This window comes from Monodon monoceros, unplaced genomic scaffold, assembly GCF_005190385.1.
Source record: "Monodon monoceros isolate NGI ecotype Baffin Bay Population unplaced genomic scaffold, NGI_Narwhal_1 Super_Scaffold_8, whole genome shotgun sequence".
NCBI classification, from domain to species: domain Eukaryota; kingdom Metazoa; phylum Chordata; class Mammalia; order Artiodactyla; family Monodontidae; genus Monodon; species Monodon monoceros.
In genome coordinates this window covers 71748714-71774740 of record NW_021703785.1, presented here as the reverse complement: position 1 = coordinate 71774740, position 26027 = coordinate 71748714, and the positions used below count along the sequence as shown (strand labels likewise).

Genomic DNA, 26027 nt, shown 5'->3' with positions numbered 1-26027 from the left:
ATTTCATATTTCTAGGTACTGTTTGACTTATTTAGGATCATTAATAATCTTTCTTTACTTAAAGGGCCTTGAATTGCTTTAAAAATAATTCTCAGTGTATTTGCTTATATTGTATCAGTAAGAAAAAGTACAGTACACACTTCATGTTATTAATCCCTCTTCTACAAAACAGTGCAATGTGGCTTCCCTAGAACAGTTCTTGGGGATCACTGGAGTCTCCCTCACATCTTGCCGCGATCATGACCCCTCTTTAGAAAATCCCTGAGAAACTGGAATCTTTCCTGGAGAAAATTCTGTTGATTACTCCCTCTCACCAATCCATGATGTAATTTCCCAGAAAGTTACACATAGAATGATGTTACTTATCTTCTGGCCAAAACTTTTATTTCATAGACATGGAAATTGAGTCCAAGTAGGGTGAGGTGACTTTTCCCGAGCCCACATGGCTGGGTAGTATCCAGAGCCTGACCTGGACTCTCTTCCTTTGTGGTCCTGAGTCCTTTCTCCCCCTCCCTCTCACAGCATCCACCCGGGAGGACAAAACTCACACAGCACACGTGCATTTGGGTTCATCTCTTTTGCAGTCAGTTAATCATGTCAAAATGGTTTGCTTATTAACCTCCACAGGAATTTCTCTTTTCACCTTTGTATATTGAGAGCTTAGTGTGTTACATGTGTGAAACTTCGTGCCTTGGAAAGTTATATCATCTGTAGCAGTTCCAAGCTGCCTTCACGTAACCTCACTGTGATCGTGATCGAGAGGCTTCGTGTTTGTTCCGTGCTGTTTCAGGATAGGTCTTCTTAGCCCAACTAGAGGATGGATTCTGAGAAAGAAATATGTCGTGGTTGCCAAAGTCTAAGCTTGTTGTCTTGACGTATTGGACACAAGAACGAATTCTGTATAAGTGTCATTGAGATGCCTAGTGGCAGGACTTGGTTCTTACGGATCTGAAATGGATCCAGAGCTGTTACTGAAGCCTCCTTTGTACATTTCCACACAATTGGACTCTAGAATTGGTTATTGAAATGGTTTTTAAGTGGCCTAAGCATTAAAGTATATTAAGTTTTTAATAATACATAATTATTACGTATAACATATATATAATTATAAAATATATTTTGCTCGCTTAAGGGAATTTACCTTTGAAAACTAATACAGATTTTGAAAAACACAGAAGAAAAGACTTCATTTGTTGGTCTCTTACATTCTTGGTGTATGTTTTTTCCTTTCCTCTGATTTAGGTAAAATACCTGTTTTCTGACAAAACTGGAACTCTTACATGCAATATCATGAACTTCAAGAAGTGTAGCATTGCGGGGGTAACCTATGGGTGAGTGTCTTGATCACTTTCTGAAAATTTTATTTGTATTCTTCCAACAAAATAAGTTTATTTTTAGCTGCTTAGTCAAATACCTTGACTTTCTGATACTTTGAAAGGACATTTATAAGGGATGTAAATGTGTAATTACTGCTGACGGTGTTTAAAACTGAATGGGTCCCAATTTAGACCAGTTAAAACATGATTTATTCCTGCAAATACTAACCTAGTGAGAAATCTCAAGGAATCTGTAAATTTATATTTCTCATCCAATTGTACATTTCTTACTCATGTTTTGATCTGAACGCCATTTTTTTTAAAATTGAGGTATAATAGACATGTAAAGTTATATTAGTTTTAGGTGTACAACATAATGATTTGATATTTGTGTATATTGCAAAACAATCACCACAGTAAATCTAGTTAACTTGTCAGCATACATAATTAGAAATTCTTTTTTTCTTGTGATGGAATTTTTAAGATTTACCCTCCTGGCAATTTTCAAGTTTGCAATAGAGCATTTAAAAAAAATTAAACAGTTTTTTAAAAAAAATTATAAATGTATGTATTTATTTATTTTTGGCTGCATTGGGTCTTTGTTGCTGTGCGCAGGCTTTCTCTAGTTGCAGCGAGCGGGGGCGACTCTTCATGGCAGTGCATGGGCTTCTCGTTGCAGTGGCTTCTCTTGTTGCAGAGCACGGGCTCTCGGCAAAGGGCTTCAGTAGTGGTGGCTCACGGGCTCAGTAGTTGTGGCTCATGGGCTCTAGAGCGCAGGCTCAGTAGTTGTGGCATGTGGGCTTAGTTGCTCCACAGCATGTGGGATCTGCTCGGACCAGGGCTCGAACCCATGACCCCTGTGTTGGCAGGTGGATTCTTAACCACTGTGCCACCAGGGAAGTCCCTGTAATAGAACATTATTAATTATAGTCACAATGCTGTATGTTACATCCTCATGCCTTATTTATTTTATATCTGGAAGTTTGTACCTTTTGACCCCCTTCACCCATTTCACCCACCCCCTATCCCTGCATCTGGCAATTAGCAATCTGTTTTCTTTATCTTTGAGCTTGGTTGTTGTTGTTTTTAGATTCTACATATAAGTGAGCTTGTTTTTTTTTTTTTTTTTTTCAGATTCTACATATAAGTGAAATCATACAGTATTTGTCTTTCTCTGTCTGACTTATTTCCTTAGCATAATGCCCTCAGGGTCCATCCATGTTGTTGAAAATGGCAAGGTTTCATTCTTTTTTATGGCTGAATAGTATTCCATTGCATATGTACCATTTTCTTTAGTCATTCACTCATCAATGGACACTCAGGTTGTTCCCATGTCTTGGCTATTGTAAATAATGCTGCAATGGACATGGGGGTGCATAGCTATCTTTTAGAGATACTGTTTTTGTTTTCTTCAGGTATATACCCAGAAGTAGAATTGGTGGGTCATATGAAAGTTCTATTTTTAATTTTTGAGGAAGCGCCATACTGTTTTCCATAGTGGCTGTACCAATTTACATTCCCACCAACAGTGCACAAGGGTTCTCTTTTCTCCACATCCTTGTCAACATTTATTTCTTGTTTTTTTTGGGTAATAGCCATTCTAACAGATGTGAGGTTTTGATTTGAATTTCCCTGATGATCAGTGATGTTGAGCACCTTTTCACATACCTGTTGGCCTGCTGTATATGTTCTTTGGAAAAATGTCTATTCAGAACCTCTGCCCATTTTTAAATTGGATTTTTTTTTTGCTATTGAGTTGTATGAGTTCTTTATGTATTTTAGATATTAACCCCTTATCAGCTTTATAATTTCTAATTTATAATGGGAGCAAATATTTTCTCCTGTTTGGTGGGTTGCCTTTTCATTTTGTTGATGGTTTCCTGTGCTGTGCAGAAGCTTTTTAGTTTGATGTGGTCCCGTTTCTTTATTTTTACTTCGCTTTTGGTGTCAGATCCAAAAACTCATCGCCAAGACCAATATCAAGGAGCTTATCACCTGTGTATTCTTCTAGGAGTTTGATGGTTTCAGCTCTTACATTCAAGTCTTTAATCCATTCTGAGTTAGTTTTTGTGTATGGTGTAAGATAATAGTACAATTTCATTCTTTTGCATGTGGTTGTCCAGTTTTCCCAACACCATTTACTGAAGAGACTCTCCTTTCCCAATGTATATGCTTGGCTCCTTTGTCATAAATTAATTGATCATATATGCATGGGTTTGTTTCTGGGCTCGCTGTTCTGTTGCATAGATCTATGTATCTGTTGTTATTCCAGTACCATACTGTTTGGACTACTATAGCTCTGTAATATAGTTTTAAATTAGGGCACGTGATGCATCCAGCTATGTTCTTATTTCTCAAGATTGTTTTGGCAAATCGGCCTCTTTTGTGGGTCTGGATAAATTTTAGGATTGTTTATTCTGTTTCTGTGAAAAGTGCCACTGGAATTTTGATACGGATTGCATTGAGTCTGTAGATTGCTTTGGATAGTATGGACGTTTTAACGTTATTAATTCTTACAATCCATGAGCATGGAATATCTTTCCATTTACTTGTGTCTTTTAAAACTTCTTAACGTATTACAGTTTTCAGTGTATAGGTCTTTAATCTCCTTGGTTGAATTTATTCCTAGGTATTTTATTTTTTTTGATGCAGTTGTAAATGGGACTTTTAAAAAAATTTCTATTTTTTAATTTTTATTTTTGGCTGCATTGGGTCTTTGTTGCTACACGCTGGCTTTCTCTACTTGCAGGGAGAGGTGGCTACTCTTAGTTGCAGTGCGTGGGCTTCTCATTGTGGTGGCTTCTCTTGTTGAGGAGCACAGGCTCTAGGCGCACAGGCTTCAGTAGTTGTGGCCCGCAGGCTCTAGAGCGCAGGCTCAGTAGTTGTGGCACACGGGCTTAGTTGCTCCGCGGCATGTGGGATCTTCCTGGATCAGGGTTCAAACCCGTGTCCCTTGCATTGGCAAGCAGATCCTTAACCACTGCTCCACCAGGGAAGCCCTGTAAATGGGATTTTTTTAAAAGAAGTTCTCTCTGTTAATTCTTTATTAATATATAGAAATGCAACAGATTTTTGTATATTGATTTTGTATCCTGCAACTTTACTGAATTTGTTTAGTTCTAACAGATTGTTGGTGGAATCTTTCAGGATTTTCTATATATAATATCATGTCATCTGCAAATAGTGACAGTTTTACTTCTTCTTTCCTATTTAGATGCCTTTTACTTCTTTTTCTTGCCTAATTGCTCTGGCTAGGACTTCTAATACTATGTTGAAAAAAGAATACGAGAGTGGGCATCTTTGCCTTGTTCCTGATCTTAGAGGAAAATCTTTCAGTTTTTCACTGTTGAGTATGATGTTAACTGTGGGCTTGTCATATATGGTCTTTATTTTATTGGGATACATTCCCTCTGTACCCATTTTGCTGAGAGTGTTTTTTTTTATCATATATGAATGTTGAATTTTATCAGATGATTTTTCTGCATCTGTTGAGGTGATTATATGATTTTATCCTTCATTTAGTTAATGTGGTGTTGTCATACTGATTTGCAGATATGAAATCAATCTTGCATCCCTGGAATAAATCCCACTTGATCATTGTGTGTGATGATCCTTTCAGTGTATTGTTGAATTTGATTTGCTCATATCTTGCTGAGGATTTTTGTGTCTATGTTCTTCAGGGATATTGACCTGTAGTTTTCTTTTCTTGTGGTGGTCTTTCTGGTATCGGGGCAATGCTGGCCTTGTAAAATGAATTGGAAGTGTTGCCCCCTCTTCTATTTTTTGGAAGAGGTTGAAAATGGTATTTATTCTTCTTTGAATGTTTGGTAGAATTCTCTAGTGAAGGCTTCTGGTCCCAGACTTTTGTTGGGAGGTTTTTGATTACTGATTCAATCCTTTACTAGTAATCAGTGTGTTCAGGTTTTCTGTTTCTTCATGATTCAGTCTTGGTAGATTGTATATTGCTAGGAATTTGTTTCTTCTAGGCTGTCAAACTTGTTGGCATATAATTGTTCATAGTAGTCTCTTATGATCCTATTATTTCTGTGATGTCAGTTGTAATGTCTTCTCTTTCATTTCTGATTGAGTCCTCTTTTTTTTCTTGGTGAGTCTAGCTAAAGGTTTCTTACCTTTTTCTTTTTTATATATAAATTTATTTATTTATTTTTGGCTGCATTGGGTCTTCGTTGCTGCACGTGGGCTTTCTCTAGTTGTGGTGAGCGGGGGCTACTCTTCGTTGCGGTGCGCAGGCTTCTCATTGCTGTGGCTTCTCCTGTTGTGGAGCTCGGACTCTAGGCCTTGCGGGCTCTAGAGTGCAGGCTCAGCAGTTGTGGCACATGGGCTTAGTTGCTCCGCAGCATGTGGGATCTTCCTGGACCAGGGCTCGATCCTGTGTCCCCTGCATTGGCAGGCGGATTCTTATCCACTGAGCCACTAGGGAAGTCCCAAGTGTTCTTAACTTTATCTTTTGAAGAACCAGCTTTTAGTTTCATAGTTTTTTTTTTTTTCTATTGACTTTTGTGTCTCTATTTCATTTATTTCTGCTTTAATCTTTATTTCCTTCCTTCTAACTTTGAGTTTCATTTGTTCTTTTCTAGTTCTTTTAGGTATAATGTTAGGTTGTTTATTTGAGATTTTTTTTTGTTTCTTGAGGTAGGCATTTATTGCTATGGACTTCTCAGAACTGCTTTTGCTGCATCCTGTAAGTTTTGGTTTGTTGTATTTCCATTTTCATGTGTCTCTAGGTAGTTTTTGATTATATGTTTAATTTCTTCATGGATCCATTGGTTGCTCAGTCACATGTTGTCCAGTCTACACGTATTTGTGAGTCTTCCATTTTTTGGTGATTGAGTTCCAGTTTCATACCCTTGTGGTAGGAAAAGATGCTTGGTATTTCAGTCTTCTTGAATTTACTGAGACTTGTTTGGGGCCTAACGTATGATCTATGCTGGAGCTTGTTCTTTGTGTGAATATCTGTGTTTTTGATCACAGTTTTGTAACCATTCTGTTTCTCTCTCTCTGTCAGTCATTTTCCAGAATTGACAAGGGAACCATCATCAGATGATTTCTGGTAAGTAGATTTTAGCAGTTCTTGACACTTCAGTGGGAAAGGCTTTGGAACAGTTTTATGTTGGCACTTCTCACTTGAATATTTTGAGAATAAAAGTTGCATGTTTTATTTTAAGAGAGAACCAGAATAAAATGGAAACATGAATGTGGTTTTAAAAGCCCCGTGGTACTACAAGGCTTTAACAAAAATATCCAGCTATCGGTCTGATATATCCACTCACTTTCCACTTCTCAGCATAACGTCTTCAAGGTTGTACCCTACATGTTGTAGCATGTATCAGGATTTCATTTATTTTAAAGGCTGAGTAATATTCCATATATGTGTATACCACATTTTGTTTATTAATTCATCTGTTGATGGGCATTTGGGTTATTTCCATCTTTTGGCTATTGTGAATAATGCTTCTATGAACATTGATGTACAGGTATCTGGGTTTCTGCTCTTATATATTTTGGGATTATGCCTGAAAGTGGAATTGCTGGTTCATGTGGTAATTCCATGTTTAACTGTTTGAGGAACCACCAAACTATTTTTCATAGCAGTTCTACCATTTTACATTCCTGCTGGTAATGCACAATTTTCCCACGTCCTCATAACACTTGTTAATTTCTCTTTGTCTTTCATATATATAGTAGCCATCCCCATGGCTGTGAAGCGGTATCGCGTTTGTCTTTTTTAGGTATATGATAGCCATCCCAATGGCTGTGAATTGTGGTTTTGATTTGCATTTCCTTTAAGACTAGCGGTGTTGTCTGCTAAGGTTTTAGGATTTTTACACTAAGAAAGCTGATTGCTGGGACCATGTATGTAGGACTGTTTTATTAGAGGATCTCTGATGTTAGCACCTGTGTGTCTTTCTTTTGAGCCGATCAGTCATCTTCTTGCAAGAAGACCTCTGCAGTTTCCTGCCAAGGGATGTAAATCTGGCTGAAGCTGTTATGGGAACTGAGTGGAGACAGAGGGTTGTTGATCATACCTTTCAATGTCTACAGTGTTTCACTTAAAACTCCGGTTTAGGGAGGATGCTGTATCCTATCCACCTGTGCGCTCAGTGTTTCTGGGTCCAGGGCTCCTCTGGTTTAGGCTCTCTGGAGGATAGACCTTCATTTCGTTCTGGGGGCAGAGGGTTCAGGTGCCTGGCTGCGTGGGATGAGGGAGGTTTCTCACAGACTCAGTCTTGGTCAGGTGGACTTGGAGCCTGTCCTGTCTTCCACCTTCCCTTTGTCTCACAGGTACCTCGTGCTGCCGCGTCCTCAGTTTTCACCAGGGTCCTGCTGGGGGCAGCAGCTTGCATTTTAGGTGCTTCCCCTTGCAAGCTGTTGGTTTCTGTTTTCTCTGCTGCACTAAACTCTGATATCTGTTCAGCATTCCGCTTGACATCAGCTCTGCTGTCATCTTGTCTTCCCTTGTCTTTGTCCTGAAGACAGGGTTTCAGGAAGGGGCGAAGAAGGGAGCATACTCAGCCCTTCGCGTCTCGTCAGTGTGACGGCGCGGAGCCATCACGTCACGTTTCCTTTTTTGTAATTATTTGCCCCCTTTTTCTCTTTCACATACAAGCTCTGGCCACGAATGGCTGCATAGATACATTGCCACAATTCCTCCTGTTTTACATGCTTGGAGCAGGCACTCTGGGGAGTTCTCCCTGGTAGATGCAGGGGCCAACAGAAATGATAAAGTCATGGTGTTCATCCTTGCATCTCTTTCTTCTCCTTGTAACTACAGATCCTCCTCCATTTACAATGGAGTTATGTCCTGACGAGCCCATCATAAGTTGAAAAGATCAGAATTCAAAAGTGCATTTAATACCCCAGTCCTACCAAACATCACAGCCTAGGACAGCCTACGCACAGCGCGCTCAGAACACTTAACGTTAACCCACCGTTGGGCAGTATCAGCCCATTTCATAGTAAGGCATTGAATATCGTGTGTAATTTATGGAATACTGTACTGCAAATGAAAAGCAGAGTGGCTGTCTGGGTCCAGTGTGGTTGTACGTGTATGGGTCGTTCTCCCTCGTGATGATGGGGCTGACTGGGGCTGCGCGTGTCGCCCGGCATCACGAGAGAGGGTTGTCCCACGTGTCGCCAGCCTGGGGAAAGATGAGAATTCCGAGTTCGAAGTACGGTTTCTACTGAATGCGTATCAGTTTCGCACCATCGTAAAGTTGAAGAATTGTTAAGTCGAAACATCGTAATTCAGGGACCATCTGTATTTTGTTTATAGTCGGGTTAAAGATTTACTGCCTTGAGGTTTGAAATCATAGCGAGTATTTCAAATCTTGAAAAGTTTAATACAAAGTTAGACGCTTTTTAGGTGTGGTTCTTCCTGAGGACGGACTCTTACTAGGTGTGAGTTATCTTGAAGGGACTTTTGAGCTGAGTGAGTATCTTCTGTTCTCTCTTCAGCCGGATACCGCCTCCGCCTAGTGACTCATGTGACTTTGATGACCCCAGACTCCTGAAGAACATTGAGGATCATCATGTAAGGCTGCCGTTTTCTTCTAGATCTTTATTTTATTTTTATATGTTTATTGGAGAACACCGGATTTACAATATGTACAGCAATGTATCAGTTACACATATACATAGACCCACTCTTTTTCAGATTCTTTTCCCATGTAGGTTATTACAGAGTAATGAGTTTCCTGTGCTATACAGTAGGTCCTTGTTAGTTATCTTTTTTATATGTAGTAGTGTGTAGGGATTATCATACTAAGTGAAGTAAGTCAGACAAAGAAAGACATATCATATGGTGCCACTTATATGTGGAATCTAATAAACGATACACATGAACTTAAAGCCAAATTAAATACGTGGTGAAGTTATAAAGTAGCACATCACGATCCAGATGAGTCTTACCATCAAATCCTCTAACATTTCAGATTTCTTTTGCTTTGTAAGGTTTCTGCAATACTAGTTCTTCACAGTTGTGAATATAAGACGTCGTGTATTTTGCAAAGTAATTACAGTATCCTTTGGCTAGGATAATTTAGGAAACAAAAGTAAGATATAGCAACACATAGCATTTATAGCATCCTGCTATGTACTAGGCATTTGAAGTATGTTTCCTTTAGCACCCGAGTCACCCCAGAGAGGTGATGGGAAGTTGCACAGCAAGATTGACTTGGCCAAGAGTCACCTGGCAAACAGATGTAGAAATGAGAGTCAGGACCTTGGTCTGTTCACTTCTTAACTGTGATGTCACATTCTGAACTATTGTAACAGACCAGGATTTATTGCCGGTTCATCTGAATTCATTTTTGTTCTAAAGGCTATTCTGAAAAACACCGACTTAGAAAAGTATTCAATGATCAAAACATTTCACAACCAGTTTAACCTGTATGAATTAGACCTAATATGACTCTTTTCTGAAAAACATTTTAGTTTTAAAATTAGGTAAACTCAAGCGACATTAAAACTTTATCTTTCCCAACTTTTGTGAAGAGATAGATATACTTAAAACTTTCTCTGAATTTTCAGTGAGGAAGCCTCCTTTTCTCTATTTCAGTTAGTCTGTATTTGTTGATGCTAAAACTTTCCCAGCAGTGCTAAGACTTTCCCAGGTCCTGGGATGCAGGGCCTCAGCCCTGGTGATTCTGACAAAGTGGTCCCAGACCTCACAGAGCATGCTGCTGAAGGCCGTGCTCTGTGTCATGGTCACAGACACTGATACTGTCCTTTCCTGTATTTGATCTTAGAGGTAGACACAGCTACTAGGGTAGAGCAAACAGAGGAAGGAACAACATCTCAGAAGAACCGTCTCTGGAGAAGAGTAGTTTTCATTAAGGTTGTCAAAGAAACAAGCACCCCGTGAGGACTTGCTTTCTGAAAGAGGACTCAAGCATCCTCAAATAGTATTTAGGTTGAGGGTAATAATGCGGGTGGGTGACTGAAATGGTCTGTTTGCGTTGGGATGGTGGAGGGGCAAGGAGAAAGTGCAGGGTGACAGACAGGCTTGCAGATGGCTCCGAGTCTAGCTTCCCGAAGTTTGTTTTGCTGCCATAGATCACTAGGTGCCAAAGCAGCAGAGGAGGCGAGAAGAGCTAGTCCCACGGAATCCCAGTGTTGTCTTAGGAACAGCAAACAGTTTAGACTGTGAAACAGCAAACTGAGCAAATAAGAGACCCATTCACTTAGCAGACAGTTTAAGGGCCTAGTTTACATCAAGCACCTTGCCAGGTAGTAGGTAGTAGGGGAAGAGACCGCATTCCAAGACGGGGTGTTAACAGGCTCCTCGATGAAGCAACTGGTAAACTGAAGCCCCGAGGATGCGCGAAGAGAGGGACTGGCTGACAGCAGGTGGAGGACGGCCATGGGCCAGCGGGAAGGGACGAGCTCAGTTTGAAGAGCTGTAGACAGAGTGGCTGGTAGAGGGTTCAGGCTTGTGGGGGGCGAGTGGCAGGAGATGGGCCAGATGGCGAGCAGGTGCTGGGTCCTGGGGCACCTGGGGTCCACGCTGGGGCTTCCGACCTCTGTTCTCATGGGAGCAGGAAGGCGTCCGGGGTTCTAAGTGGGAGGGTGCCTTGAACCTGACTGGTGTACGTCAGTGGTGTCCCGACAGTCGGGTGACCTCAGCTCCCGTTTGCAGCCCACAGCCCCCTGCATCCAGGAGTTCCTCACCCTCCTGGCCGTGTGCCACACCGTGGTCCCCGAGAAGGACAGAGATAACATCATCTACCAGGCCTCCTCCCCAGGTGAGGCCTCTTGGCTGGGTGTGCCCTGCTGCCCCCCTCTCTGGGGACCTGGGTGTTGGGAGGTGATGCGGCCCCGCAAAGCCCCCACTGTGTGCCCCTGGTCTCATGCTGGCTGCAGAGTGCCCGGGAGGGACTAGTTCCAGGTCCGTGGCTTCTCCTCTGATGGAAGCGCTCCTTTCAGGGTCCTGGTTGGGGGAGAGTAAGTGAGCGCCTTCTAGATCCTTGGTCTTTACTGCACGAAAGGCCAGGCCTCTGTCGCTGGTGTGGATCTCGTTCACGTGAAAGATAACACGTGCTAAACAGAATCCTGTCATTCCCAGAGACTAGTCAATGCCTCATCAATTCTTTATTGACAGATGAAGCTGCTTTGGTGAAAGGGGCTCGAAAGCTGGGCTTCGTCTTCACAGCCAGAACGCCCTACTCCGTCATCATAGAGGCCGTAAGTGACACCCCAGGGCACCGCCGGACGCTCTTGGTCACCCGCTTTTTGGAAGACTGTATGTTAGAAATAGCACATCTATTGCGCATATGAGTGCTGAGTTTTTTGTTTGTTGTTTCTCTGTGAGAAACTAGGTGTGTTGAGAATATGTCGTGTGGTTCTGTCGCCTCAGTGTTGTGTGTTGTTTTTGCGTCATCTTTCTTAAAGGCGCTGTCTGCAGTCTTTCATCCACTGATGTGGAGTAACGTGCGGTAAAGAATGCGGGAAGCCTGCTCTGGGTCCCGTAGTTGTTGGGAAAAGCTCCACAGCCTCCTGTCCTCGGGGGCGGGTCTGCGTCTGTCTCCCTGAAGCCCTCGGTCACTGGCTCTGGTCTCCTGGGCTGACAGAGGAGGGAGTTGGCACTTCAGATCTTTTTTTTTTTTTTTAATATGGGTTTTTCCCCCCTGAAATCAAGACGTTTATTTTATGATTTTTTTGAGTTTCCCTCTCAAGGAGCCAGAGGGAGAAATCTGGGGAGAAGAGAAAGTTTGAATCGGGAATAAGGTCAAATAGGGATCCTTGGGGTGGCAGCAGGGACACGGGTGGGTAGGTGGGATGGGCGTTCTCTGTGTTGAGCAGTTGGAGGGGCCCTGCTCACTGCTGTCTGGGTGGGTGAGCGTCTCCGGGCAAGTCCCCGCCTGCTCGCCCCTGTGCTGTTCCCACCCTCAACCTGGGGAGGACTCGCGGGTTTTTACAGCTCTTGGCGTTATGCATCCTTAAATCCCTGGATCTCTTGAAGGCATTTGAAGTTCGCTTCCATCTGGCGTAATAACTCGATGTTGTTCCTGACCTGGCGGCAGTCTGTTCTTTCTTTTCCTTACGTGCAAAACCTAAAAAGTATCGTACCGTGTACAGAGCGCCCATTTCTCGGCATTTTCAGTTTCTTTTTTACAGAGTACAGAGATCAGAGCATGTTTATTTGAGCTTGATTTCAGCCAACACAGGGAATTTAGCTTAGGGAAGCGTACAGTCGCTACAAGTTGGGACAATGTACTGACAATATAGAGTTTCCTTCGTGGAAGCTTCTCACCAATGGTGTCGTCTTCACCTCCAGTTTGAGGAGATTTTAGCCTTCACGGCCAGGTTTCAGGTGTGTGGGTACTGCTGTATTTCTCCGCAGTGCAGCCATGGGGATTGGGAGGGGCGATGGAGTAAATAGACCATGTGATTAGATAAGATTTATAAGTAACAGTAACTTTAAAAATCCTATTCAACTGTGAATACCGGGGAATCCTCATCCCACAAGTCCTCGAGGTGGTTACCTGCTACTTACAAGAAGTGGCTTGGGTCTTCCCTGGCGGTCCAGTGGTTAAGACTGCCTCCAATGCAGGGGGAGCGGGTTCGATCCCTGGTCAGGGAGCTAAGATCCCACATGCCTCATGGCCAAAAAAAAAAAAAAAACCAAAACATAAAACAGAAGCAGTATCGTAACAAATTCAATAAAGACTTAAGAAAAGAAAAAATCAGATGCCAAAGTGCATACTCTAAAAAAAAAAAAAAAAAAAAAGAAGTGGCTTTACTGGTCATCATTCGGTCTGTGGGGGCCGTGAGGGTGTTGATGTGACATCGACGCAGAGGCGGTGGGCTTCCGGTGGTCACAGCATGGCAGCGGTGACTCTCTGGACGGGGACCTGGCAAAGTTGGGCCAGGCTGAGGGGAAAGGGAACTGGGGCTTGCAGAGAGAAGGGGGTAAATGCTGACGGGGGGCTGGGTTAAGCGGCCCATTCATTGTGTTTTAGGAGGCAAAGGGGCGGGGCATTGTGGAGGGGACAGTGTGACTTCCCAGTGCTTTGTGGGTGTCAGCCACACACTTGGGGATCTGTGTGTTCCTTCAGTTATTATTTCTCTCAGACCTAGGGGACAAGGGAAAGGGCAGATTCGATTAAAAAGTTTTCAAATTGTGCACACATAATCTGGAATCTTGTGGAGAAAAATTAAGAATTTTATTTATTTATTTATTTTTGCGGTACGCGGGCCTCTCACTGTTGTGGCCTCTCCCGTTGCGGAGCTCCGGAAGCGCAGGCTCAGCGGCCATGGCTCACGGGCCCAGCCGCTCCGCAGCATGTGGGATCTTCCCGGACCGGGGCACGAACCCATGTCCCCTGCATCGGCAGGCAGACTCCCAACCACTGCGCCACCAGGGAAGCCCAATTAAGAATATTGACGTTCCAACTTTGAAGAACCGGAAGAGAAAAGGCATTTGATGAATTGCCCTAAAATCTGGTGCAGAGCTATGCTCCTTTGTTTCTAAATCCAAAATTGAAAAAGTTTTGAATTCCACGCTTTTTCCCCTAAATTTGGGGTGTGGACATTTGGTAGGGAAACCTAATGGAACTTCCGTGGAGCCACTTCTGTTCTTTATGAATCTCACTTGGTGGGGATAGCCGTGCATCTTGCTGCAGGAAACCAGTGTGTTGTATTACAGGGTGTAGTGCCTGGGCTCCCTGGGGATGTAGTGGCATACGGTGTGCACGTACTTCTGCGAGATGTGTAAAATTCTGGATTCGGAAGCATAACTGGCCCCAGGTCTCGGATGGACCTGTGTAGCTTGTGTCCCTTATTTGTATGTCTTGGAAGTTACTCTGTCATCAGCTACTATGACAGCCACTCCTGCTGGAGGAAAAGGAGACGCTTCCACCAGAAGGGGGAGCTATGGTCCCACCAGACTGACGGGGAAGACAGTACTTGGTGGAAGGTGTCTGCAGGGGGATGGATGGGTGGAGGGAGAGGGAGAGAGGGAGGGAACAGGAGGGGAGGGAGAGGAGGGGAGGGATTGGGGAGAGGCATGGATAGAGAGGTTTATGACTGGGGAGCTGGTTGTTTTGAGATTTTAATACTTTGCACTTCAGGTAAAAGCCTGTTTTTCTTCCTCTAGATGGGACAGGAGGAGACATTTGGAATCCTTAATGTCCTGGAGTTTTCTAGGTATGTTTCTCTTTTGTGCACTTGAAATAAACTGTCCCTCTCTATCTATCTATCTGTCTATCTGTCTACATATACACACAGTAAGTCCCCTATATACAGACTTCAAGCTGTGAACTTTCGAAGACACGAACGTGCATTCACACGTCCAGTGAGTTAGCTCATGTGTCTGTAAGATTTAAAGTGTTTTCTTTATTTTTTGTTTGTTTTTTATGTATTACTTGTGTGAAAAGTATTATAAACCCATTACAGTGTGGTACTGTATAGCTGATCGTGTTAGTCAGGTACCTAGGCTAACTTTGTCGGACTTACGAACGCGCTCTCTCAGAAGGGAACTCATTCGTATGGAGGGGACTTCCTGTATATATACAGATGGGCGAGAAATGAGTCTGACTGAGGGCGGGTCCCTTTGAAAGGTGAGGAAGGAGGCGCCTGTGCATGTGCTTGGGGCTGCGGCTGGGGAGGGAGCCATCAAGGGACCTCTGCGCTAAATCGGGAGGTCCTCGGAATTCATCATTTCTTTCCACTTCAGTCAAAAGAAGATACGATGAGATGCTTTTGAGTGGAGTGGGTTTATACTGAATCTTGCACTTTGCCACTTACTGGGCAGGTAACTGAACATTTTTGAGCTGTGAAATAAAAGTACGTGGACACAGTATTGTCAGGAGCAAATTAGACACAGAGTAAAGCGCTCAAGTTCTACATTTCTGTCTCTTCTTCTATCATAGAGCTGTGCTAGTGAGTTTCCACGGCAGGGAAGGGAATAGGTTTATGCAAAAGAGTAGGAGATACACAATTAAAGTCTGACTTTGAGGGCAGAGGTAGGGAAGATGGAGCTTGGCCATTTGGGGGCCAGCCAGACCACCTTTCGGGTTGTTTGGTGTTTAATCACAGGATGTGGTCCTATAAAACAGACCAATGACAGTTTTCTTTCCTTTTTGTTTTTACCCTACAGCGACAGAAAAAGAATGTCTGTAATTGTGCGAACCCCTTCAGGACAGCTTCGACTCTATTGTAAAGGGGCTGTAAGTACTGGCTGAGGTCTGCGCGCCAGGGACCCCTGCTGCTTCCCTAACTGCTGTTTTCATCATCCTTGAGGGTCGCCCAGGGTTGAAAGGCTCTTTCAGTCAGCCTGACGCTGACTTAGTAGTAGAAGCCCCCCGAAGATGACAGGGGTTCAAGCCACCACGGCAAGGAGGTCAGTGGAGAGCTTGCTGTTCATCGGTAGTCGGTTTCAGAAACAGTAGCTGGCCATGTCCTTCAGAATCCTTACAGTGTGAATTCTGATTCCTGTTTTCTGTCCTCGTGCGGTGACTTTGGAAGATTCAGTCAGTTGTATCAACCTATGATCTTTTAAGGACTCTGATTTTTTTTTTTTTTTTTTTTTTGCGGTACGAGGGCCTCTCACTGCTGTGGCCTCTCCCGTTGTGGAGCACAGGCTCCGGACGCGCAGGCTCAGCGGCCATGGCTCACGGGCGCAGCCGCTCCGCGGCATGTGGGATCTTCCCGGACCGGGGCACGAACCCGCGTCCCCTGCATGGTCAGGCGGACTCTCAACCACTGCGCCACCAGGGAAGCCCCCTGATGTGTATTTTTTTCTGTAGCAGCTATTCTCGATATTCGTGGTTTAGTTTTTATTCACTACAGAGGCTGGCTGGCGGGTTTGAGGTAGTGTCCATTTGTGGTCTATTATTACTGCCCCCTCCGGTCATTTCCTATGTCAGGCTTTCTGTCCTGTCTGCCTCCTGGTCATCGAATCTAAATCTTTAAGGAAAGATGCTACTGTTCATGAGCCTGACCTACAAAACTACGTTCTGTCAAACCGTGGTCTTATGTGTTGAGGGAAAGACTTATTAAGCTCATTTTTTGAGACTATATCGGGAAATATGAGGCTACACTAGGATCAGTGATTCGCTGGAAATCTTACTCGTCTTTACCAATTGTGGGAAGAAGTATTTGAGGACAGTGACAGAGCTTTTTAAAAAGTGAGTAAAAATGTGTGTGAATTCTAAGGCATCCGATCTGGACTCACCAAGGTCCAGATTATATTGGATTAGATTGGGAAAGATTAGATAATTATGTTAGATTCTGTTCTCATATGGTACTCTTTCTTACCTTTTTGGTTGTTTATTTGCCATTGTGTTCTGAGAACCACAGCAAGGCCAGAAGGGGTCAGTGTGAGGTACAGAGGAAGGGGGGCAACCACAGAGCAGAGTCAACAGGAAATGCTGCAGGGGTGCATTTAATTTGTTATAGGATTTAATTCTCCACAAACCTGCCTCCCCTAAACCAAACTAAATTTCTTAGATTTGGGGGGGCCTAAAACTGCCATTTATCACATATTTGATGCATGATCCGTAGCCTGCAATCCTCCAGCCCTGCTTGTGGGTCATGGAAATAGTCCACAGGTGATGAGCTGTCCACACCGTGTGTTCTCAGCTGAGCCAGGTTCTGTGCAGGGTGGGTCGTGCCCTCCCTGGGTGGGAGCTCCTGCAGCATCAGGAAGGGAGAGTACACTTGAGCAATTTAGGGTGTGTGTTTTATGCTTCCCACTTCTGCAAAGGGTGTTAACAAAGTCTGGTGTGAGCTTTGCAAATCTAGGTGAACGTCGGCCCCGTCGTGTCCCTGATTATCCATTCTCCTGACACCCAGGGTCCTCCCCGGCGTGTTTGTGTGGACACATACCCACCCCCAGGTTGTTTTCCAAAGCTCATGACTGAATCCAGCCGAGAACTGTGTTTCCCGTCGTCCACCCAGGTGTGCGCTGGATCCACACCACGAAAACAGAGCTGGGCTTGCGGTGCTAGAGCGTCAGCTGACCTGAGGTTTGCCGGTCACAGTGTTTCCCTATTTTACAGGATAACGTGATTTTTGAGAGACTTTCTAAAGATTCAAAATACATGGAGGAAACACTATGCCATCTGGAGTATTTTGCCACGGAAGGTGAGTAGAATTTGGAAACGTTATTTCTGCCCTTGGAGTTGTGCTTTCAGGGGGCAGTCGGGTGAGCCTTCGTGTTCACGTGTCATTTTTGTGCAGCACTTGGCTTGCTTCAAAGGCGGGTCGTTTTCTAGTGCCAACCCCGTCCCCACCCTCTGCATCGGTGGCAGTGACAAGAGTCGTGGCTGTAGACCGACTGCTCTGTTACCTAAACGTCATCCGCTAACTCTTAACCAGAGGGACGAGCGTGAGGCAGGCCAGCCCACGATGCTATGCAGAATCGCCCTCCGGTTTTGCACTCCTTTCTCGGAAAACTCACCTTATTTCCCAGGCCCTCTGTCGTTTTCCTTATGACACTGGCTTACCCTACACTTCAGGCAAGAATAATCCACTGAACCCATGGAGAACAGGAAGGGAGTTCTCAGAAGGGCTTTAAACAACACTCATGGGCTTCCCTGGTGGCGCAGTGGTTGAGAGTCCGCCTGCCGACGCAGGGGACACGGATTCGTGCCCCGGTCCGGGAAGATCCCACATGCCGCGGAGCGGCTGGGCCCGTGAGCCATGGCCGCTGAGCCTGCGCGTCCGGAGCCTGTGCTCCGCAACGGGAGAGGCCACAGCGGTGAGAGGCCCGCGTACCGAAAAAAAACAAAAACAAAAACAACACTCCTGTCAGGCTCCCCTGCACGTGGATGTGATGAGAGCTTGAGTGCCGGCTGCTGCCTCGTTGCCTTCCTGAGCCTCTCTGGCCGCATGTATCCACGTCTTTGCACACACATGTACACCAGAGAACACACGTGTGCACACATCGGAACACATATGCACACAGGGACACACATGCGCACACATAGGGACACATCCACACAGGGGCACACACAGAGACACATGCACACAGGGGCACACACAAGCACGGCTGCTTGAAAGCCTGTGTCTTTCACGTGGTAGCACACTGGGCCTTTACTGCTGTTGTGAAACACACTTCCCGTCTTGCCTCCTGGCTGACGGGAAGTCATTGCTTGCTTGCTTTTCTCATTCCTTTATTTATTTTTTTAAAATTCCCCTTTGATTTTTCTCCCCCTTGTTTGTCATTTTAATGGAACTTGGGTATGGATGGAAGTGAAATCAAATGTTCATTTACCCTGCTTCCCCGGAAATTCCAAAATTACTTTGAGAATCATAAAGCAATTAAATAGGTGTGATGTCTGTGCGTCCCTCCTCGTGTGTGTGGGTCGAGCGCGGCTTCTGTCCTTCTCTGCTGTGAGGAGTTCAGTCTCATGGCTTCTCCTGTTCCGTCAACATCTGTAGAAGCAGTGGTTTATATTAAAATAAGGTTGCTTTTCAATTCATTTTGAGTGTGTGCACGTTGACTTAGAGTGACCTATGAAGTGGATGGTCTCTTTGATTTTCTGCACATGCGGTGTCCCCTGGGGGTAAGGCACCCTGCTTGCCCGTCACTAGGGCCCTCACTGGGAGACGCGGGACCGTTTTGCAGGCTTGCGGACCCTCTGTGTGGCTTACGCCGACCTCTCTGAGGGTGATTATGCAGAGTGGCTCAAAGTCTACCAAGAAGCCAGCACCATCTTGAAGGACAGAGCTCAGCGGCTGGAAGAGTGTTACGAGATCATTGAGAAGGTAATTGCACGTGGTAGATGCGTTACATTACATGCCCGGTGACACCTAGTGAGCAAAAAAGTTTTGGTGCAGAAACCTTTTGGCTATATAGTGATGTCCTCTGATCTTGTAAGTATCTTAACTCACCATTAGCTTTTAATCGTTTCTTTGCTTTAAGAAACACTCAGTTTTTATGAGCTCTCCGAAAGGTCTAGCCACCCTCTGCTAAGCATTCACGTCTTGTCTTAAGAAGTATCAGGTCAAAAACGGCATCGGTGACTTTCTGGGTTTGCCTAAGATGAGGTGTAACGACGTTAGCTGGCCCTGTTGAGTTTCCTGAGCAGTCAAAATGCCTAGGCTGGCTGGACATCGCACCTGCTAAATGTTTTCACACTTGCTGTCCTCTTTGAGCTTTGCCATTGCCACTCCACGCTGCCCACGTGATTTGGTTGTTATTTCAGTTCCTCCCAAGACATGAGGTAGCTTCCCACAGATTGAATCCCTCGAATCTGGGAGCTGGATTTCAGCTTTTTCCGTTTCATGTCAGCAACCACTGGTCCATCCATCTTCCAGTTTCAGTAGCTTTGAAGTCATTGCTTGCTTGCTTCTCTCATTCCTTTATTTTATTTATCTTTTTAAAATTCCCCTTTGATTTTTTTTCCCCCTTGTTTGTCATTTTAATGGAACTTGGGTATGGATGGAAGTGAAATCAAATGTTCATTTACCCTGCTTCCCTGGAAATTCCAAAATTACTTTGAGAATCATAAAGCAATTAAATAGGTGCGATGTCTGTGCGTCCCCTGGCCAGAGGTGGGCACTTGGGAGGTAGTTGGCCGTTTTGGTCACTGAATAGTTTTTTCTCATGTGTTAACTGTACCACAGCCCTTGACTCATGAGTGGAGTGAGAGAGAAGCCTCAGTCCTGTTAGTGTCCCCAGGATAACGCACCCATGTGCTCTGCTGCCAGGTGGTTTCCCAGGTGGTTTCCTATCCCAAGGTGCCCGTGTACCCAGAAGTAGATGGCATGTGCTGGCCCATGTGTGTGGAGGGGTTCTAGCCCTGTGGATGGTTTTGAGATGCCACACATGTGACTGTCATTAATTACCTGCAGACAAAGGTTTAATGTGGAGGAAATGAGGTAATTGTCTCAGAACACTTTGACTGCCTTTCTTTTGTCAAGAGTTTCATCATTCATGCTGCTCTTACGTGTGTCCCTATCTTTAACGGAAGCTGTTTTTTTAATTTAGAATTTGCTGCTTCTTGGAGCCACAGCCATAGAAGATCGTCTTCAGGCAGGCGTGCCAGAAACCATAGCAACTCTGTTGAAGGCAGAAATTAAAATATGGGTGTTGACGGGCGACAAACAAGAAACTGCAATTAACATAGGTAATTCATTTAAAGAATAATTTCCCAATGCTGATTTTTGTATTACGTTTTTGAACCGTCTTATAGAGGTGCCTAAGGGCTCCTCAGATGCATTGACAGAAGTGTTTTATAGAATTCTTCATTCACAAGACCGAGAAGAGCTTAAGATGCTCTTATGAGCATTATCTACCCATTATAAACAATAAGACTATGACACCTTCCTGAAAAGTATTAAACATCCTTACAGAGGCCAGAGAATTCAAAAGTTGATGAGAGTTTGATTTTCTCATTGCTTTCTTCACAAAAATTTAGTCTCAGAGACTAAGCATGTTTTCATTAAGTTTAGATATGCATTATTATTTTATATAGCTATAGCCATTATAATGATTTTTAGCAATTCATAGGTTTTTCTCATAGGCTTGAACCTTTCCCTTCCCCATCTGGGTTGGCAACCTCTGCCTGCTAAGCGTCGCAGAAATGAAAATTGAAGAAAGGGAATTTAAGCCCAGATTACTTCATGAGTGTTAAAGCAGCACGTTTTTAGTTTGAAAAGGACTTGTGAAACTACTAATTTAAAAAAAATCTAATTTTTTTTTAAAAAATTATTTATTATTTATTATTTTATATTATTATTTTATGTTGCGTTGGGTCTTCGTTGCTGCGCACGGGCTTTCCCTAGTTGCGGCGAGTGGGAGCTGTTCTTCGTTGCGCTGCATGGGCTTCTCATTGCGGTGGCTTCTCTTGTTGCGGAGCACGGGCTCTAGGCACACGGGCTTCAGTAGTGGCGGCACACAGGCTCAGTAATTGTGGCTCATGGACTCCAGAGCCACAGGCTCAGTAGTTGTGGCGCCCGGGTTTAGTTGCTCTGCGGCGTGTGGGATCTTCCCGGACCAGGACTCGAACCCGTGTCTCCTGCATTAGCAGGCGGATTCTTAACCACTGGACCACCAGGGAAGTCCCAAAAAATCTAATTTTGATTGTTTGAATTGCTTTAAAATTATCTAGGACTTCTGTCACCCTTGTATCACAAGCTCTGGTGCATAGGTGATAAAATGAAAGGGCTACATGACTTCTCATGTGTTGATGGGAATAGAGTCCATGTCACAGCTCACTGCAGGAAGAAACATACAGAAAGAACATCTGAAGGTGAGTGACTGGTGTCCTATTCAGAGAAGTCTCCTTGGTACATGATCAACTGGTTCCAATGGAGCCCTTTCCTTCAATCTTCTCTTTTGAATCAGCCCCGACTCTCGGAGATCCTCAGTTATAGACAATGCCTACTGTCTGGGGTGGATTTCCTCTTTGTTTTTTTTAAATAGACAAAAAAAGCCACTTAATCATTTCTTATCAAGACTGTAGTCCTCTTGGACTCGCACACAAGTGAGATTAAAGTCCCCAGAGACTGACATGTGATTCACGAACAGTCTCTGAAGGATTAGATGTAGATGTTGTACCTGTGGTTCCCTAAACACATATTTTTGGAGAAAAGTGTGGTGATGTTTCTGTGTAGACCTGTCACTACTACTAGATAATAAAAACCCATTGCTTACAGCCCTTTGGTGATGTCAGCAACATTTTTATAGATGAAGGATAATACGTTTGCTTTCAGTGGAATGTCTCTTTCTATGTATATACATCAGCCCTTCAGGTATTTCCCATGTAAATTTGGTCTAAAACACCTGCTATTGATCCACGGCTCCTGTTCACAGAGGGCACGGAAAGCATGAGAGCAGTGATGCTGCACCTGCCCCGCCCCTGTCCTCCTGTCCTTGTGTCACACCTGCATCTATCAGGGTCTAGCCAAGTTTAGGTAAACACAAGTGAAAGCAGAGTTCCCAAAATCAACCCAGAAAACACGAGTGGCTTATTATTCCCGAAGGAAGGTGTTAGTCGTTGCTGGAGTGAGGCTTGTCTGAACCTCACAAGGTGATTGATACCTGTCCAGTTTTTTTCCATTAACAGCTATATCATTTTGTGCTTTTTTCAAAGAAGGTGTAGCAGTGTTTGTAGGTTAGGTTTCAGAAGCACTTATATCCATTAGATATTTTAGAATTGACCTTTTAAAAAACATTCTAATCCAAGTCGGAAAAGAAGTAAAACCGTCACTGTTTGCCGATGACATGATATTATACACAGAAAATCCTAAAGATCCTACCAGAAGACTACTAGAGCTAATCAGTGATTTTGGTAAAGTAGCAGGATACAAAATTCACAGAAATCTCTTGTATTCCTATACACTAACAATGAAAAATCTGAAGGAGAAATTAAGGAAACACTCCCATTTACCACTGCAACAAAAAGAATAAAATACCTAGGAATAAACCTACCTAAGGAGGTAAAAGACCTGTATGCAGAAAACTATAAGACACTGATGAAAGAAATTAAAGATGATACAAACAGATGGAGAGATATACCATGTTCTTGGACTGGAAGAATCAACATTGTGAAAATGACTGTACTACCCAAAGCAATCTATACATTCATTGCTATCCCTATCAAACTACCAATGGCATTTTTCACAGAACTAGAACAAAAAATTTCACAATTTGTATGGAAACACAAAAGACCCCGAATAGCCAAAGCAATCTGGAGAAAGAAAAACGGAGCTGGAGGAATCAGGCTCCCAGACTTCACACTATACTACAAAGCTACAGTAATCAAGACAGTATGGTACTGGCACAGAAACAGAAATATAGATCAATGGAGCAGGATAGAAAACCTGGAGATAAACCCACGCACATATGGGCACCTTATCTTTGATAAAGGAGGCAAGAGTATACAGTGGAGAAAAGACAGCCTCTTCAATAAGTGGTGCTGGGAAAACTGGACAGCTACATGTAAAAGAATGAAATTAGAACACTCCCTAACACCATACACAAAAATAAACTCAAAATGGATTAAAGACCTAAATGTAAGGCCAGACACTATAAAACTCTTAGAGGAAAACATAGGCAGATCATTCTATGACATAAATCACAGCAAGATCCTTTCTGACCCACCTCCCAGAGAAATGGAAATAAAAGCAAAAATAAACACATGGGACCTAATGAAACGTAAAAGCTTTTGCACAGCAAAGGAAACCATACACAAGACAAAAAGATAAGCCTCAGAATGGGAGAAAATATTTGCAAACAAAGCAACTGACAAAGGATTAATCTCCAAAATACACAAGTAGCTCGTGCAGCTCAATATCAAAAAAACAAGCAACCCAATCCAAAAATGGGCAGAAGACCTAAATAGACATTTCTCCAAAGAAGATATACAGATGGCCAACAAACACATGAAAGGATGCTCAACATCATTAATCATTAGAGAAATGCAAATCAAAACTACAATGAGGTATCACCTCACACCAGTCAGAATGGCCATCATCAAAAACTCTAGGAACAATAAATGCTGGACAGGGTGTGGAGGAAAGGGAACCCACTTGCACTGTTGGTGGGAATGTGAATTGATACTGCCACTGTGGAGAACAGTTATGGAGGTTCCTTAAGAAACTAAAAATAGAACTATACCACCCAGCAATACCATACCACCCAGCAATCCCACTCCTGGGCATGTACCCTGAGAAAACCATAATTCAAAGAATCATGTACCACAATGTTCATTGCAGGTCTATTTACAATAGCCAGGACATGGAAGCAACCTAAGTATCCATCAACAGATGAATGGATAAAGAAGATGCAGTGCATATATACAATGGAATATTACTCAGCTGTAAAAAGAAACAAAATTGAGTTATTTGTAGTGAGGTGGATGGACCTAGAGTCTGTCATACAGGGTGAAGTAAGTCAGAGAAAAACAAATACTGTATGCTAACACATATATATGGAATTTTAAAAAAATGGTTCTGAAGAACCTAGGGGCAGGACAGGAATAAAGACACAGACGTAGAGAATGGACTTGAGGACACGGGGAGGGGCAAGGGTAAGCTGGGACGAAGTGAGAGAGTGGCATGGACATACATACACTACCAAATGTAAAATAGATAGCTAGTGGGAAGCAGCCACATAGCACAGGAAGATCAGCTCGATGCTCTGTGTCCACGTAGAGCGGTGGAATAGGGAAAGTGGGAGGGAGACGCAACAGGGAGGGGATATGGGAATGTATGTATCCATATAGCTGACACACTTTGTTATACCGCAGAAGCTAACACACCATTGTAAAACAATTATACTCTAATAAAGATGTTAAAAAATTCTATTCTTTATTTTATCTTATTTTTCAATTGAAGTGTTGTTAATTTACAATATTGTGTCAGTGTCAGGTGTACAGCAACGTGATTCAGTTATATGTACATATTTTTTCATTTTCTTTTCCATTATGGTTTATTATAAGATTTTGACTATTGTTCCCTGTGCTATACAGTAGGACCTTGTTGTTTATTTTATACATAGCACTATATATAGTGTGTGTATCTGCTAATCCCAAACTCCTAATTTATCCCTCCTCCCTTTCCCCATTGGTGACCATGAGTTTGTTTTCTATGTCTGTGAGTCTGTTTCTGTTTTGGAAGTAAGTTCATTTGTGTCATGTGTTAGATTCCACATATAAGCGACATCATATGGTCTTTGTTTTCTCTGACTTACTTCACTTAGTATGGTAATCTCTAGTTGCATCCATGTTGCTGCAATGGCATTACTTCACTCTTGTTTACGGCTGAGTAATGGTCCATTGTGTACATGTGCCAGTGAATTAGGGCGTGTGTCGAGGATGCAGTGTAGACATCTAGACACGGTGTTAGACTTGTCCACGTCAGACCACTGGTGACGGCTTTGAGCAGCCCGAGGCCATGCTCCAGATCCAGGAGGATTGTAAGCCTGTGTTCTAGTCCCATATTCCTCATGCCTTCTGTGATATGAACCACTATTGGTCTGTCTCCCACAATATGGATTGGGTATTCTGTTCGTTTTAGTGCATTCTGTGTGCACATTAGGGTACCCAGAAGGTATTTGGGAAGCAGATCACGTGTCTAGTAGTTCTACTTCTAGATGAAATAAGGAGAAGAGTGCTGAATGCTGGGCACTGTGCTGGGAGTGCTTTCCCTACGTTGTCTTTGGTCTTTACATGTCAACAGTCTTAGAGCGCTGGGGGCTGGGCGACATTCAGAGTTTACAAGGTCATGCTCCGCTTAATGACCAAGCTAGTTTATGCTGGGTCTCAGGGCCAGTCACTCCTGGTGCAGGGCTCATTTTAAACAGATTCATGAAGCTTTCACGAAAACCCTCTCTGAAATTTGAGTTAGAAAACCCTGGAGAAAGGTACTAAATTTCATCCATTCTAAGACACCTTGTTTTCATATTTCACGGCCTCCAGAGTTGGGATGTCTTACGATTGTTGACTCTTACAGTTTTAACTGGCAACATTTCTCTTTAGAGGTGTTTGGTGCTGTTGGCTGTCTTTAGTATTCGCTCGCTGTCTCATTTATCTATCATCTGTCCATCCATCTATCCTCCCATGCATCTATTCTCCATCCATCACCTATCCTCCCTCCATCCATCACTTATCCTCCCATCCATCTATCACCTAACCTCCCATCCATCCATCACCTAACCTCCCATCCATCCATCTGTCCTCCCATCCATCCGTCTATCCTTCCATCCGTCTATCCTCCCATCCATCCATCTATCCTTCC

At 43.6% G+C, this 26027-nt stretch overlaps 1 protein-coding gene across 3 annotated transcripts in view; it reads left to right on the top strand.

Moving 5' to 3' along the window:
- ATP8A2 (ATPase phospholipid transporting 8A2) overlaps nucleotides 1–26027 on the top strand; it is a 477972-nt gene that overhangs the window by 81276 nt on the left and 370669 nt on the right. For all 3 annotated transcript variants that reach the window (XM_029210474.1, XM_029210475.1, XM_029210476.1), the window contains 10 exons: nucleotides 1243–1331; nucleotides 6343–6387; nucleotides 8793–8868; nucleotides 10975–11080; nucleotides 11437–11519; nucleotides 14434–14483; nucleotides 15436–15505; nucleotides 17339–17423; nucleotides 18910–19049; nucleotides 20275–20413. In XM_029210474.1, the coding sequence (XP_029066307.1) occupies nucleotides 1243–1331; nucleotides 6343–6387; nucleotides 8793–8868; nucleotides 10975–11080; nucleotides 11437–11519; nucleotides 14434–14483; nucleotides 15436–15505; nucleotides 17339–17423; nucleotides 18910–19049; nucleotides 20275–20413 (883 nt within the window). The remainder of the gene's footprint in view (nucleotides 1–1242; nucleotides 1332–6342; nucleotides 6388–8792; nucleotides 8869–10974; nucleotides 11081–11436; nucleotides 11520–14433; nucleotides 14484–15435; nucleotides 15506–17338; nucleotides 17424–18909; nucleotides 19050–20274; nucleotides 20414–26027) is intronic.